Source organism: Odontesthes bonariensis, chromosome 20 (genome assembly GCF_027942865.1).
Source record: "Odontesthes bonariensis isolate fOdoBon6 chromosome 20, fOdoBon6.hap1, whole genome shotgun sequence".
Classification (NCBI taxonomy): Eukaryota; Metazoa; Chordata; class Actinopteri; order Atheriniformes; family Atherinopsidae; genus Odontesthes; species Odontesthes bonariensis.
The window spans coordinates 4022818-4039541 of NC_134525.1; the positions used below are offsets into that span (position 1 = coordinate 4022818).

Consider the following 16724-nt stretch of genomic DNA (forward strand, 5'->3'; position numbering starts at 1 on the left):
CAGGTTAGCTAGCAAAAGACAGTACAGTACATGTTAGCTAGCTAACGACAGTACAGTACACGTTAGCTAGCTAACGACAGTACACTACAGGTTAGCTAGCTCAGTGGTTCCCAAACGGTGTGCCGTGGGATTTTGACAGCCATATATCATTATTGCAATATACAACTACACAAAAACAATATTTTTTTAATTTACTATATCAGTACTTTGTATGCACTCATTTCATAATACAGAGGGAAATTCTATACTAAAAACAATTATTTTAAAAATAGAAAGGAGCGTGACACATCAAAGGCTGAAGAACAACATTAAGACAGAGAAACACTAGCGAGAAAATGGAGCGCTTTCTTGTGCGGAGCAAACGACCAGCCACCAGTCCAGAGACTACCGAAAGCCCACCACCACCACCACCACCACAGGAAAACAAAAGAAGGAAACTGTCAGCAGGCAGTATAATGAAAGCTACCTGTCTCATGGTTTCACTTGGACCGCCGGGGATGCTAACCGCCCTCAGCCTGAGCGCGTCCTCTGTCGGGAGAAGTTAGCTAATGCTATGCAAGGTGTGGGTGTGTGGTTGCTGCAATACAAGCACAATAATACAGAATGATTGGAAATGAAGTACAACTTAAACATAAGAATACACCTGAGCTACATATATCTAACCAAATAACAACTGAAATACAGCTCAAGATTAGTTTGGAATGTAAAGTCAGCATGAATCAATTAAACTTGAATGAGAATAAATCTATGCTTAGATGCAACAAAAGAGGGGCATGCACTGTGACTGATCAATTAACATACAGTATGCAATGTATAAACCAAAGAGATGAGCAATACAGCTACATACACGTTTCAGGCTATAGCTAGTTAGCGGCTAGCCCCACGTTACTCATTTGTGGCTAAATGTTCCCCATATTATACAAACCGATGGCAAAACTACTGCTAAGTCATCAAATTAGACTCACGGATAAACACAAACATCAACATAGTGTAACACATAAGTAAATCAACATAACTCACGGCTTAATGGACGCACACACCACAGAGATCGTTCAGCCGGTGTTTTTGCGCTGAACCGACCTGCGTCTTTGTGGTGCATTCAAGGACCTTGGCAGGGTGGGAATTCACATGCGCAGCAATTATTAACAGAAAGAAACACACAGAGACAACCTTTTGTACATCTTCCACGTTGAGAGAAACTTGGCCTACTTCAAAAGAGCGCGGGATCTGAACCAGAGGCAGCAAGGCCGTTTGTTGGATTGTGTGAAAGTGTCTGAAAAGGCAATGGAGGCTAGTTACATGCTAGCGGAGCTCATTGCAAAGCAGAAGAAACCTCACACAATAGCGGAGACACTCATCCTCCCCGCTTGCAAAAAAATTGTAGGTGTCATGCTGGGTCCAGATGAGCTATCCAAAGTGCCGTCGTCTGATAACACAATGAAAAGAAGGATCGACGACATGTCAGGAGACATTGAGCAACATTTGACAGAGAAACCACAGGCGAGCGGCAGATTGTCCCTACAACTGCACGCATCTACTGACATAAGTGGGGCCGCAGCCCGACTTCTGGCAAACGTCAGATATGTTGATGGTGACTCTATTAAAGAGACTTTTTTTTTCTGGAAAGAAATGGAAAGCCATACAACGGGAGAAGAAATATTCAGGGTTACCAATAAGTATTTAGAAGAGAACAATCTGAGCTGGAATATGTGCGTCAGTCTTTGCGCAGATGGTGCGGCAGGCATGACGGGGAGAGTGAAAGGATTTATTGCTCAGGTGAAAGCACAAAATCCACATATTGTGACAAACCACTGCATTTTGCACCGAGAGGCATTAGTTGCAAAAACCATGCCCCCGGAGTTGACCGAGGTGCTGAATCAGGCTGTGCAGAGGCGGGTGAATTACACTGAAATCTCGCCTCTTCTCCCAGCTGTGCGCCGAGATGGGAGCCGGCCACCAAAACCTGATCCTCCACACAGAGGTGCGCTGGCTGTCACGAGGGAAAGTCCTATCCCGTCTTTATGAACTTCGGGAAGAGCTTTTTGAATGTTCACCTGAACACGCTGTCCCACATAAGGACAAGCTCGCGGATGAGAGGCGGAGCGCCAGGCTGGCTCACCTTGCGGACATATTTGGACATCTGAACGAGTTGAACGCCAAGCTTCAGGGCAGGAATGAAAATATTTTATCATCCACAGACAAGATTCTGTGGGGGGTTTATGGGCAAAATGATTCTTTGGGACAGGGCTCCATGGAGATGTTCCCGCTGGCATCAGCTGCGCCACAGGCAGCTATGGAGCGCGCTGTATGTGCCGAACACCTTAAGACCTTAAAAGACAGGTTTGAGCGCTATTTTCCACGTGTGGCTGACATCGAGGACTATGACTGGATCCGAGACCCATTCAACCAGGAATCCTCAACAGAAAAGCTCACTATGAAAGAGAGAGAGAGAGGAGTGCGCAGAGCTCCGTGTGGACCGCACACTGAAACTCAAATGTAGTGAGCTCCCTCTGGATCAGTTTTGGTTGGCTTCTGCATCGGAGCTTGTCCAACCACGCCATTGAGCAACTGCTTCTTTTCCCCGCTACCTGCCTGTGTGAGTTGGCGTTCTCCTCTCCAGTTCACATGAAGAACAACAGGAGGTCGCGGCTCTCGGTTGAACAATACTTGCGAGTGGCCCTGTCCTCAGTGCCACCGAGGATTAAAGAAACCTGCGCGCCCCGACAGGCACATGTATCTCACTAATTGGAAGTAGGCAAAAATATTTACAATAGCACGTTTCAATGCTGATTACTGAAATGTTACTTTTATCATTTATAGTTCATGGGCAGTGCAGCTTCATTGCATTGGCAGTTCTCTGTGCTGAATTTATGCGTTCTGAGTTTCCTTTGCATAATATTTGATTTTGTAACCTGTCTGGTTATGAGTGTGTTGTTGCTTTGATGAAGCCTAATTTGATCAAGTTTCAATTTTTAAAAAATAAATATTTCGTAAATAAACATTTCACGAGTAATATAATTGTCTTTGTCACATTTTTTTGGCATTAGAAAATAATTATGCACATTTACAGATATTTGCACACACACGTGCACACATATGCACGTGCACAAACACAAATGCACTAGCACGTGCACAAAAACACGTGCACGTTCAAACACACATGCACACGTACGTGCACACAAACATGAACTAGCACGTGCACACACATGCACACGCACGTGCACACACACATGCACACGCACGCGCGCACACACGTGCACACACGTGCACACGCACGTGCACACACACGTACGTACACTAGCACGTGCACACACACGCGCACGTGCACACACACACATGCACACACACACACACGTGCACACGCACATGCACAGACGTGCACTAGCATGTGCACACACACATGCACACGCTCGTGCACTACCACGTGCACACACATGCACATGCACACGCACACAAACACACGTGCACTAGCACGTGCACACACACATGCACACGCACACACATGAACTCGCACGTGCACTAGCACGTCCACACACATGCACACGCACGTGCACACACATGCACACGCACGTGCACACACACATGCACTAGCACGTGCACACGAACGTGCTTACACACATGCACACGCAATTGCACGCACGTGCACACACACGTGCACACGCACGTGCACAAACACACATGCACACGCACTTGCAAGCACGTGCACACACACGTGCACACGCACGTGCACACAAACAAATGCACTAGCACGTACACACACACGCACGTAGACAAACACACGTGCACTAGCATGTGCACACACACATGCACACGCACGTGCACACGCACGTGCACACACATGCACACGCACGTGCACACGCACGTGCACAAACACACATGCACACGCACTTGCAAGCACGTGCACACACACGTGCACACGCACGTGCACACAAACAAATGCACTAGCACGTACACACACAAGCACGTAGACAAACACACGTGCACTAGCGTACACACACAAGCACGTAGACAAACACACGTGCACTAGCACGTGCACACACGAACGCACGCACACAAACACACGTGCACTAGCACGTGCACACACATGCGCACGCACACATATGAACACGCACGTGCAGTAGCACGTCCACACACATGCACACGCACGTGCACACACATGCACACGCACGCGCACACACATGCACACGCATGTGCACACACACATGCACACGCGCGCGCGCACACGTGCACACACACGTACACTAGCACGTGCACACGCACGTGCACACACACACATGCACACGCACAAGCACAGACGTGCACTAGCATGTGCACACACACATGCACACGCACGTGCACACGCACGTGCACACACATGCACTAGCACGTGCACACGAACGTGCTTACACACATGCACACACACTTGCACGCACGTGCACACACACGTGCACACGCACGTGCACAAACACACATGCACTAGCACGTGCACACACACAAATGCACTAGCACGTACACACGAACGTGCTTACACACATGCACACGCACTTGCACACAAACGTGCTCAGACACATGCACACGCACGTACACACACATGCACACACACACACACATGCACACGCACATGCACAGACGTGCACTAGCATGTGCACACACACACATGCACACGCTCGTGCACTACCACGTGCACACACATGCACATGCACACGCACACAAACACACGTGCACTAGCACGTGCACACACACATGCACACGCACACACATGAACTCGCACGTGCACTAGCACGTCCACACACATGCACACGCACGTGCACACACATGCACACGCACGTGCACACACACATGCACTAGCACGTGCACACGAACGTGCTTACACACATGCACACGCAATTGCACGCACGTGCACACACACGTGCACACGCACGTGCACAAACACACATGCACACGCACTTGCAAGCACGTGCACACACACGTGCACACGCACGTGCACACAAACAAATGCACTAGCACGTACACACACACGCACGTAGACAAACACACGTGCACTAGCATGTGCACACACACATGCACACGCACGTGCACACGCACGTGCACACACATGCACACGCACGTGCACACGCACGTGCACAAACACACATGCACACGCACTTGCAAGCACGTGCACACACACGTGCACACGCACGTGCACACAAACAAATGCACTAGCACGTACACACACAAGCACGTAGACAAACACACGTGCACTAGCGTACACACACAAGCACGTAGACAAACACACGTGCACTAGCACGTGCACACACGAACGCACGCACACAAACACACGTGCACTAGCACGTGCACACACATGCGCACGCACACATATGAACACGCACGTGCAGTAGCACGTCCACACACATGCACACGCACGTGCACACACATGCACACGCACGCGCACACACATGCACACGCATGTGCACACACACATGCACACGCGCGCGCGCACACGTGCACACACACGTACACTAGCACGTGCACACGCACGTGCACACACACACATGCACACGCACAAGCACAGACGTGCACTAGCATGTGCACACACACATGCACACGCACGTGCACACGCACGTGCACACACATGCACTAGCACGTGCACACGAACGTGCTTACACACATGCACACACACTTGCACGCACGTGCACACACACGTGCACACGCACGTGCACAAACACACATGCACTAGCACGTGCACACACACAAATGCACTAGCACGTACACACGAACGTGCTTACACACATGCACACGCACTTGCACACAAACGTGCTCAGACACATGCACACGCACGTACACACACATGCACACACACACACACATGCACACGCACATGCACAGACGTGCACTAGCATGTGCACACACACACATGCACACGCTCGTGCACTACCACGTGCACACACATGCACATGCACACGCACACAAACACACGTGCACTAGCACGTGCACACACACATGCACACGCACACACATGAACACGCACGTGCACTAGCACGTCCACACACATGCACACGCACGTGCACACACATGCACACGCACGTGCACACACACATGCACTAGCACGTGCACACGAACGTGCTTACACACATGCACACGCAATTGTACGCACGTGCACACACACGTGCACACGCACGTGCACAAACACACATGCACACGCACTTGCACGCACGTGCACACACACGTGCACACGCACGTGCACACAAACAAATGCACTAGCACGTACACACACACGCACGTGCACAAACACACGTGCACTAGCACGTGCACACACACAAATGCACTAGCACGTACACACGAACGTGCTTACACACATGCAGACGCACTTGCACACACACAAACGTGCTCAGACACATGCACACGCACGTGCACGCACACATGCACACGCACAAACACACATGCACACACACATACGCACGCGCGCAAACACGTAAACACACACACGTTAACTAGCACGTGCACACACACGCGCACGTGCACACACATGTGCACACGCACAAGCACAGACGTGCACTAGCATGTGCACACACACATGCACACGCTCGTGCACTACCACGTGCACACACATGCACATGCACACGCACGTGCACACACACACGTACACTAGCACGTGCACACACACGCGCACGTGCACACACACACATGCACACACACATGCACACGCACAAGCACAGACGTGCACTAGCATGTGCACAAACACATGCACACGGTCGTGCACTACCACGTGCACATGCACACACACACATGCACACGCACACAAACACACGTGCACTAGCACGTGCACACACACATGCACACGCACACACATGAACACGCACGTGCACTAGCACGTCCACACACATGCACACGCACGTGCACACACATGCACACGCACGTGCACACACATGCACACGCACGTGCACTAGCACGTGCACACACACATGCACACGTGCACACACGTGCACACACACACGTACACTAGCACGTGCACACACATGCACACGCACGTGCACACACACACGTACACTAGCACGTGCACACACACGCGCACGTGCACACACACACATGCACACACACACACATGCACACGCACAAGCACAGACGTGCACTAGCATGTGCACAAACACATGCACATGCTCGTGCACTACCACGTGCACATGCACACACACACATGCACACGCACACAAACACACGTGCACACGCACGTGCACACAAACAAATGCACTAGCACGTACACACACACGCACGTGCACAAACACACGTGCACTAGCACGTGCACACACACAAATGCACTAGCACGTACACACGAACGTGCTTACACACATGCAGACGCACTTGCACACACACAAACGTGCTCAGACACATGCACACGCACGTGCACGCACACATGCACACGCACAAACACACATGCACACACACATACGCACGCGCGCAAACACGTAAACACACACACGTTAACTAGCACGTGCACACACACGCGCACGTGCACACACATGTGCACACGCACAAGCACAGACGTGCACTAGCATGTGCACACACACATGCACACGCTCGTGCACTACCACGTGCACACACATGCACATGCACACGCACGTGCACACACACACGTACACTAGCACGTGCACACACACGCGCACGTGCACACACACACATGCACACACACATGCACACGCACAAGCACAGACGTGCACTAGCATGTGCACAAACACATGCACACGGTCGTGCACTACCACGTGCACATGCACACACACACATGCACACGCACACAAACACACGTGCACTAGCACGTGCACACACACATGCACACGCACACACATGAACACGCACGTGCACTAGCACGTCCACACACATGCACACGCACGTGCACACACATGCACACGCACGTGCACACACATGCACACGCACGTGCACTAGCACGTGCACACACACATGCACACGTGCACACACGTGCACACACACACGTACACTAGCACGTGCACACACATGCACACGCACGTGCACACACACACGTACACTAGCACGTGCACACACACGCGCACGTGCACACACACACATGCACACACACACACATGCACACGCACAAGCACAGACGTGCACTAGCATGTGCACAAACACATGCACATGCTCGTGCACTACCACGTGCACATGCACACACACACATGCACACGCACACAAACACACGTGCACTAGCACGTGCACACACACATGCACACGCACACAAATGAACAGGCACGTGCACTAGAACGTCCACACACATGCACACGCACGTGCACACACATGCACACGCATGTGCACACACATGCACACGCACGTGCGCACACAAACATGCACACGCACGTGCACACACACATGCACTAGCACGTGCACACGAACGTGCTTAGACACATGCACACACACTTGCACGCACGTGCACACGCACGTGCACACACACACACATGAACACGCACGTGCACGCACAAAAATACACAAGCACGTGCACACGCACGTGCACTAGCACGTGCACACACATGCACTAGCACGTTCACACATACACGAGGAGTCTATGCCTAAGGAAGGAGGAGTCTCTGTATCAAGGGGAGGAGTCTCTGTATTAGGGGGAGGAGTCTCTGTCTTAGGGGAGGAGTCTCTTTGTCAGGGGGAAGAGTCTTTGGGGAGGAGTCTCTTTCTTGGGGGAGGAGTCTTAGGGGGAGGAGTCTCTTCCTAGGGAGGGAGGAGTCTCTGTCTTGGGGGAGGAGTCTCTGTATTAGGGGGAGGAGTCTCTTTGTCAGGGGGAGGAGTCTCTGTATCAGGGGGGAGGAGTCTCTGTCTTAGGGGTGGAGTCTCTTTCTTGGGGGAGGAGTCTTAGGGGGAGGAGTCTCTTCCTAGGGAGTATGTATCAAGGGGTGGAGTCTCTGTCTTAGGGGGAGGAGTCTCTGTTTTAGGGGGAGGAGTCTAGTATCAAGGGGTGGAGTCTCTGTATCAGGGGTGGAGTCTCTGTTTTAGGGGGAGGAGTCTTTGTCTTAGGGGGTGGAGTCTATGTATCAAGGGGTGGAGTCTCTGTCTTAGGGGAGGAGTCTATGTATAAGGGGGAGGAGTCTCTGTATCAGGGGTGGAGTCTCTGTTTTAGGGGGAGGAGTCTTTGTCTTAGGGGAGGAGTCTCTGTTTTAGGGGGAGGAGTCTATGTATAAGGGGGAGGAGTCTCTGTTTTAGGGGGAGGAGTCTCTGTCTTAGGGGGAGGAGTCTCTGTTTTAGGGGGAGGGGTCTCTGTATCAGGGGGAGGAGTCTCTGTTTTAGGAGGAGGAGTCTATGTATCAAGGGGTGGAGTCTCTGTCTTAGGGGAGGAGTCTCTGTTTTAGGGGGAGGAGTCTCTGTCATGGGGTGGAGTCTCTGTCTTAGGGGGAGGAGTCTATGTATAAGGGGGAGGAGTCTCTGTCATGGGGTGGAGTCTCTGTTTTAGGGGGAGGAGTCTCTGTCTTAGGGGGAGGAGTCTCTGTTTTAGGGGGAGGGGTCTCTGTATCAGGGGGAGGAGTCTCTGTCTTAGGGGAGGAGTCTCTGTCATGGGGTGGAGTCTCTGTTTTAGGGGGAGGAGTCTCTGTTTTAGGGGGAGGAGTCTTTGTCTTAGGGGAGGAGTCTCTGTTTTAGGGGGAGGAGTCTATGTATCAGGGGGAGGAGTCTCTGTCATGGGGTGGAGTCTCTGTTTTAGGGGGAGGAGTCTTTGTCTTAGGGGAGGAGTCTCTGTTTTAGGGGGAGGAGTCTATGTATAAGGGGGAGGAGTCTCAGTATCAAGGGGTGGAGTCTCTGTATCAGGGGTGGAGTCTCTGTTTTAGGGGGAGGAGTCTTTGTCTTAGGGGGTGGAGTCTATGTATCAAGGGGTGGAGTCTCTGTCTTAGGGGAGGAGTCTATGTATAAGGGGGAGGAGTCTCTGTATCAGGGGTGGAGTCTCTGTTTTAGGGGGAGGAGTCTTTGTCTTAGGGGAGGAGTCTCTGTTTTAGGGGGAGGAGTCTATGTATAAGGGGGAGGAGTCTCTGTTTTAGGGGGAGGAGTCTCTGTCTTAGGGGGAGGAGTCTCTGTTTTAGGGGGAGGGGTCTCTGTATCAGGGGGAGGAGTCTCTGTTTTAGGAGGAGGAGTCTATGTATCAAGGGGTGGAGTCTCTGTCTTAGGGGAGGAGTCTCTGTTTTAGGGGGAGGAGTCTCTGTCATGGGGTGGAGTCTCTGTCTTAGGGGGAGGAGTCTATGTATCAGGGGGAGGAGTCTCTGTTTTAGGAGGAGGAGTCTATGTATCAAGGGGAGGAGTCTCTGTTTTAGGGGGAGGGGTCTCTGTATCAGGGGGAGGAGTCTCTGTTTTAGGAGGAGGAGTCTATGTATCAAGGGGTGGAGTCTCTGTCTTAGGGGGAGGGGTCTCTGTATCAGGGGGAGGAGTCTATGTATAAGGGGGAGGAGTCTCTGTCATAGGGGAGGAGTCTATGTATAAGGGGGGAGGAGTCTCTGTCTTAGGGGGTGGAGTCTATGTATCAAGGTGTGGAGTCTCTGTCTTAGGGGAGGAGTCTCTGTCTTAGGGGGAGGAGTCTATGTATAAGGGGGAGGAGTCTCTGTATCAGGGGGAGGAGTCTATGTATAAGGGGGAGGAGTCTCTGTATCAAGGGGTGGAGTCTCTGTCTTAGGGGGAGGAGTCTCTGTTTTAGGGGGAGGGGTCTCTGTATCAGGGGGAGGAGTCTCTGTTTTAGGAGGAGGAGTCTATGTATCAAGGGGTGGAGTCTCTGTCTTAGGGGGAGGAGTCTCTGTTTTAGGGGGAGGGGTCTCTGTCTTAGGGGAGGAGTCTATGTATAAGGGGGAGGAGTCTCTGTCTTAGGGGGAGGAGTCTATGTATCAGGGGGAGGAGTCTATGTATAAGGGGGAGGAGTCTCTGTATCAAGGGGTGGAGTCTCTGTCTTAGGGGGAGGAGTCTCTGTCTTAGGGGTGGAGTTTCTATCTTAGGGGGGTGGAGTCTCTGTCTTAGTGGGAGGAGTATCTGTCTTAGGGGGTGGAGTCTCTGTCTTAGGGGGAGGAGACTATGTCTCAGGGGGAGGAGTCTGTCACGTGTGTGCACGTGCACATGTACACATGCACATGCACGTACGTTTACGCACAAACACACACCAGCACACATGCACACGCAAACATGCACAAACACACACACACACATGCATACGCACGTGCACACACACAAACGCACACTTAGACACGTCTCTTCTGTAGTTCAAACTCCTTTGTCCTTCATATGTATCCTTTCGAAGTAGGTTCCACGCATAAAGCCCTTTAAATGACCTTTTTGGAGAAAGAAACACAGGAATAGCCTTCTTTTGCGGAGTTAAGACGAAATACGGATTTTTGCTATAAAAGGAATTCCTTCAGTCAAAACAAGTTCAAACTCCTTTGTCCTTCATATGTATCCATTCGAAGTAGGTTCCACGCATAAAGCCCTTTAAATGACCTTTTATTGAGAAAGAAACACAGGAATAGCCTTCTTTTGCGGAGTGAAGACGAAATACGGATTTTTGCTATAAAAGGAATTCCTTCAGTCAAAACAAGTTCAAACTCCTTTGTCCTTCATATGTATCCATTCGAAGTAGGTTCCACGCACAAACCCCTTTAAATGACCTTTTATTGAGAAAGAAACACAGGAAATCAAATGTAATGTAAAAAAATGACACATGAATGGAAATAATGTATGTCCATTTAAAATTTCAAATAATGTCATGTAAATCGAAATATAATGTAAATACATAAAAAGCTTGTTGCATATCTGCAACTGTGGGTGCTACAAGTTTAAACACTCACCTGGCAGGCCCCTAACTCTAACTCTAACTCTAACCCTAACTCTAACTCTAACTCTAACTCTAACTCTAACTCTAACTCTAACTCTAACCCTAACTCTAACTCTAACTCTAACCCTAACTCTAACTCTAACTCTAACTCTAACCCTAACTCTAACTCTAACTCTAACTCTAACCCTAACTCTAACTCTAACCCTAACTCTAACTCTAACTCTAACTCTAACTCTAACTCTAACTCTAACTCTAACTCTAACTCTAACCCTAACTCTAACTCTAACCCTAACTCTAACTCTAACTCTAACTCTAACTCTAACTCTAACCCTAACCCTAACTCTAACCCTAACCCTAACGGGTCCCATATATATTTACATTATCAATTAATTAATAGCTTAAACCTCATTTTATAACGTTTTGTTTCATTATTGACATTGTTAAGCCCTTATGATGAGTAAAAATGCTGCATGACAATGCTTTATAAATAAAAGTTTTATTACAACCAGTTCAATGATCACAAAATAGCACCACTTCCACAAAAACAACTTCAGATCAGTTCAACAGTTAGAAATACCAACAGCCACCACAACACGAAACAGTATCAAAGCAGCTTCATCACCAAAAAAAAGAGGGGGGCCACCATACAGTGATCCAATACGGCGCTATTAAATGAAAGTATGAAACTCTGAAGGATAAAAAACATGTCAACCACTCGAGAGGAAGAACTGACTGTATTAAGCCACTCAAAGAGCGTTGAGAAACACCAGCTGTTTGAGCTTGGAGGGAGAGGGAGAGAAAGGAGAGGGGGGGGGGGAGAGAGAGGAGAGGAGGAAGAAGAGGAGAGGAGAGGAGAAAAAAAAGAGGGGGAGAGAGAGAAAGAGAAAGAGATTCAGAGCGGAATGTAGCGATTTGCCGAGACGAAGTCTCGGCACATTACGCTACATCCCGCGAAAGGACACGCCCCCGCGCGTGCGGCAGGGTCTTCGCCAGCCGCTCGCTCTATTTATGTCCCTCTGAGCTCGCGCCCCTCTGACTCACGGTTGCGCCAGCAGAGCGGGAAAAGGCTTCAAACTGCCTTGTTCATTCACACACAACAGCTCTGCCCCGGCTGGCTGGGAAGTCCTCGCTGGGGCTGCTGCTGCTGCTGCTGCTGCTGCTGCTGCTGCTGCTGCTGCTGCTGCCGCTGCCGCCGCTGCTTCACCTCCTTCGGCTTTTCCTCTGCCACACACAGGCATGATGGGAAATGTAGTCTCTTCTTCTCTTCTTTACAATTGAATTGAGTAAGGTAAGATTTCCCCCCATCTGTACAAGTCATTTGCATTTTAAAATAATGAACTAACATTCAGTCAGGTATTTATACAACAACCAAGTCACACTGTAAGAGAATTTAAACTGAGTTTGTCCATTGTCTTGCAGGTCTTGATTTGAGAATTGTGATGATTGGAAAAACTGCTGTGGGCAAAAGTGCAGTTGGAAACACCATTCTTGGAGAAACGAAATTCAAATCTAGTCCCGCTGCAAGTTCAGTGACAGAAGCCTGTGAAAAAGGAGTCGCTCTCTGGGGTAACAGAGTAGTTAGTGTGGTTGACACGCCAGGGATCCTGGACACTTCCAAAACGGAAGATTTCATAAAAAGAGAAATAGTGAAATGTGTCAAAGTCTCCTGTCCTGGTCCACATGTCTTCCTGCTGGTGATCCAAATTGGCCGATTCACCAAAGAAGAGAAGAACTCTGTGGAAGCACTACAGGAGCTGTTTGCTCCAAAAGCCAACCAGTTCATGATTGTGCTGTTTACCCGTGGTGGTGATCTTGGAGCCATGACCATACAGGAATATGTACGTGAAGGTGACCCGGGGCTTCAACGAGTTATCCAACGTTGTGGCGGAAGGTTCCTAGTCTTTGACAACATGAGCAAGGACAGAAAACAGGTAACGCAACTTCTGGAGATGGTCGACAACGTGGTGGCAGCAAACGGGGGGACACATTACACAGATGCACTGTATAAAGAGGTAGAGTTAGCTCAGAAAATGGGGCGAGGTGACATGGATGAAGAATTCATGAAGGCTCTGATCCAACGCATCTTACTTTTTCATTTGATTCTTGCAAGAGAATAAATGACCACGGTGGATTGTCTAGACTCATAATCAAGACCTAGAAAGATTTTGTTTGCTACCTTTGTAAGCAAACAGAGGAGGTTCGGCAAAGTTAGAACACACTGTGTAGACAGAGGGGGAGTACAGCATTGCTTCAAATCATTTATTAGTCAAAATTGAGGAAACCTTGAGCTGTTGATTGTTATGGGGGAAATATGTGGTATCTATTATACTGAGAGTGTGATATGCTGATAATAAAACATAGTTTAGTTCTGGTAGATATAATGTTAATTTGATAAGAAGCCAATAATCATGGCGGTTTCTGGTATTTTATAATCGTGGTATTCAATATGTTAGGATTTAGCTTTGTGGTGTAGAAAATGACTTATTGATAGAATGTATTCCTTACAAAGTAATACATGATGATGGTGATAGAAAAGTATTTACTTTTAATGTTTCTTGTTATTAAATTGAACTGACAAAGTCACAAAAGCAATTAGATTTGATCTAACTGTCTTTCTTTTCCCATATGTTGTAATTTTATCATCCATTCAGCAATAAGAGTAACTGTAAAACTACACGTGTATAATATGTAGATGCAAGTGATGTCTAAGCTAGCAGCCTTTTTAATACGTTGGCTCTGAGCAATTTAAATAATGATCCTTTTTTTAAAAAGTTAGCGAATGCTGTGGCAGACGTCACAAACTTTCACCGGGAAGGAAGCGACCAGAAGTGTCTCCTCCATAGTGATTTATCCACCTCACATTACTGAGCTTCATCCAACCTTCTTAAAGGAGAAGATTTGTGCTTAGCATTGCATTTGAAAATCCTTCAATTTAAAAGACCTTTTAAAGATCAATAAGATAAAATAAGATTTTTTAAAAATTGCATGATAAACTACAGAGAGTATTTTATGAACGCACTTGCATGCACATATACACAGCACAGTGGGATTACACTGATTTGGTTGTTTTAGCTGAGAAACATGTTTATTTTGTTGTACTCATGATTCTGTGATTATTAAAGTCATGTCTGATTTACCTGCTTATTCTTTACCTTTAAATGAAATAAATGTGAGTGAATATTCAGCTCTCCTATACTGCATTATCTTTATTTGCAATAAGACACAACATTGCACTTGTTCATCAGAGAAACCAGTTGAACATGAATTAATTAACTGTTTTGTTTAGAAAACTTTGACATAAACACAGTTATGCTTTACTTTATGGGTATTTATTTATAATATATTTTGAATTAAATCTTAAGAGCATTATTTAAAAAAGATCTCTCATAAATTTAATTGTTTTATGTATTATTGTCTTTCACAATATCATCTACACACTCAAAAAAAAGATCTGGTTGCCAGTCCAGGGTCACACTCACACTCACTGCCAGGAAGCCAGAGAACCCACGCTTACACGGGGAGAACATGCAAACTCCACACAGAAAGGTCCGAGCTGGGAATCAAACCTTTCTGTGGCTTTTGTTTGTTCTGTTTGGAAACCCTTATTATTGAAATATCAAAGCCACTGCTGCCATCTACTGGCTAACAAAACATTGACATGAAAAAGGCAGAAAAAATCTCAGCAGGTGATTTTGTTATTTAGAAAAGCATCTCCATTATTAATCTGATCATTATTAAATAATAATAATAATCGTAATAACACAAGCAAACTATCATAAAACAAATACAAACAATCTTAACCTAAAATTGCCAAAGGTATGACTTCATCTTGAGGTACAATTGAACTAATAAGATTTTTGTGTCGCAAACGGTTTATTGTTTTGATGTTTACAATTTAATATCGGCAAACAACTATTTCATAAACATTCTTTATAAACAATAATGTAATATTTTGTAATATATGACACATATTATATGTAATATAATGCAAAGTTGCCGCTGCACATTTGAAAGTGATCAGTATAAACAACAAACTCTCTCATCTGTCCATCTTCCCACACACTTGATCAAATTCAGGGTTACTATGGTGCATGTTGCAGCTAACACTGGCCGATCTAAATGAATTCAAACTTCATTTCTAATAGTCCTAATATATCAGTCCTTATATTTGTAACAGCTCCCACAGTGAAGTTTAAACATTAGCTAAAGAGAGCAATCACCTACAGACTGAAAGTTCACAGAAAAAGACTCAGTGAGTTGGATTCTTAGTCGTTTTTAATAGCATTTATTTAATTATGACACTTGACATCATGAAACATGTTGCCCAGATGAGTAGAAATTCTGTGCTTTGTCTTATAAAACAATAAGCTCTCCACATCAAACAATGATTTACTGACCAAATTATCTTTATGATCCAGGAATAAATGCCCAGGCAACGTTTGACCTCATGGAAAATCCTGGAAAAGTTACTTTATGTTAATGGTGGACAGTACAGGAAGTCACTCTTACCTAAACTATCCTTGGTGTCGTATTCAAGGACACACAGTAGTGATGTCCATGCAAAGCTTCTTGACATTGAGAGAAAAAAACAACAACAACCAGTTTTCAAGCATTGGTAACAATAACCACACCAACTCCTTGTTATAGGCTTTGTGGTGCAACTTGTTGCGTCTCTCCCTGGAAACTACAGACAATTTTAAGAGCGAGCCAAAGAGGTTTTTACATGTTGAAAAGATTCACCATTGTGAGGAGAAAAATCAGGGAAAACAGACAGACTAGTACTGACTAATCCACCTCGAAGGATGTGTTACTCACCACTTCCTGTTGGCTCAAATATACAGCATTAAACATAAATGCAGATCAATTTGGCTTTATGACTGTCCTATATTACCAGTCCTTAAAGTCATCCACCACATTTTGAGCAGGAACATGATTTATTTCAGGCAGTTCATCTCTGTTTTTT

The 16724-nt window shown here is 47.3% G+C and overlaps 1 protein-coding gene across 1 annotated transcript; it reads left to right on the forward strand.

Moving 5' to 3' along the window:
- The first annotated feature begins 1942 nt into the window (after window positions 1-1942).
- Window positions 1943-13878, forward strand: LOC142370457 (GTPase IMAP family member 9-like). Its single transcript, XM_075453037.1, has 2 exons — window positions 1943-2471; window positions 13181-13878. The coding sequence occupies exons 1-2, from the start codon at window positions 1943-1945 to the stop codon at window positions 13876-13878; spliced, it is 1227 nt and encodes a 408-aa protein (XP_075309152.1).
- Window positions 13879-16724: the final 2846 nt, after the last annotated feature.

Excerpts from the sequence above, each read along its gene's own strand:
- LOC142370457 (XM_075453037.1), top strand. The coding sequence starts at position 1,943 with ATGGGAGCCGGCCACCAAAACCTGATCCTCCACACAGAGGTGCGCTGG. Across the intron at positions 2,472-13,180 it reads AGGAGTGCGCAGAGCTCCGT|GTCTTGATTTGAGAATTGTG; the intron begins GTGGACCGCACA and ends ATTGTCTTGCAG.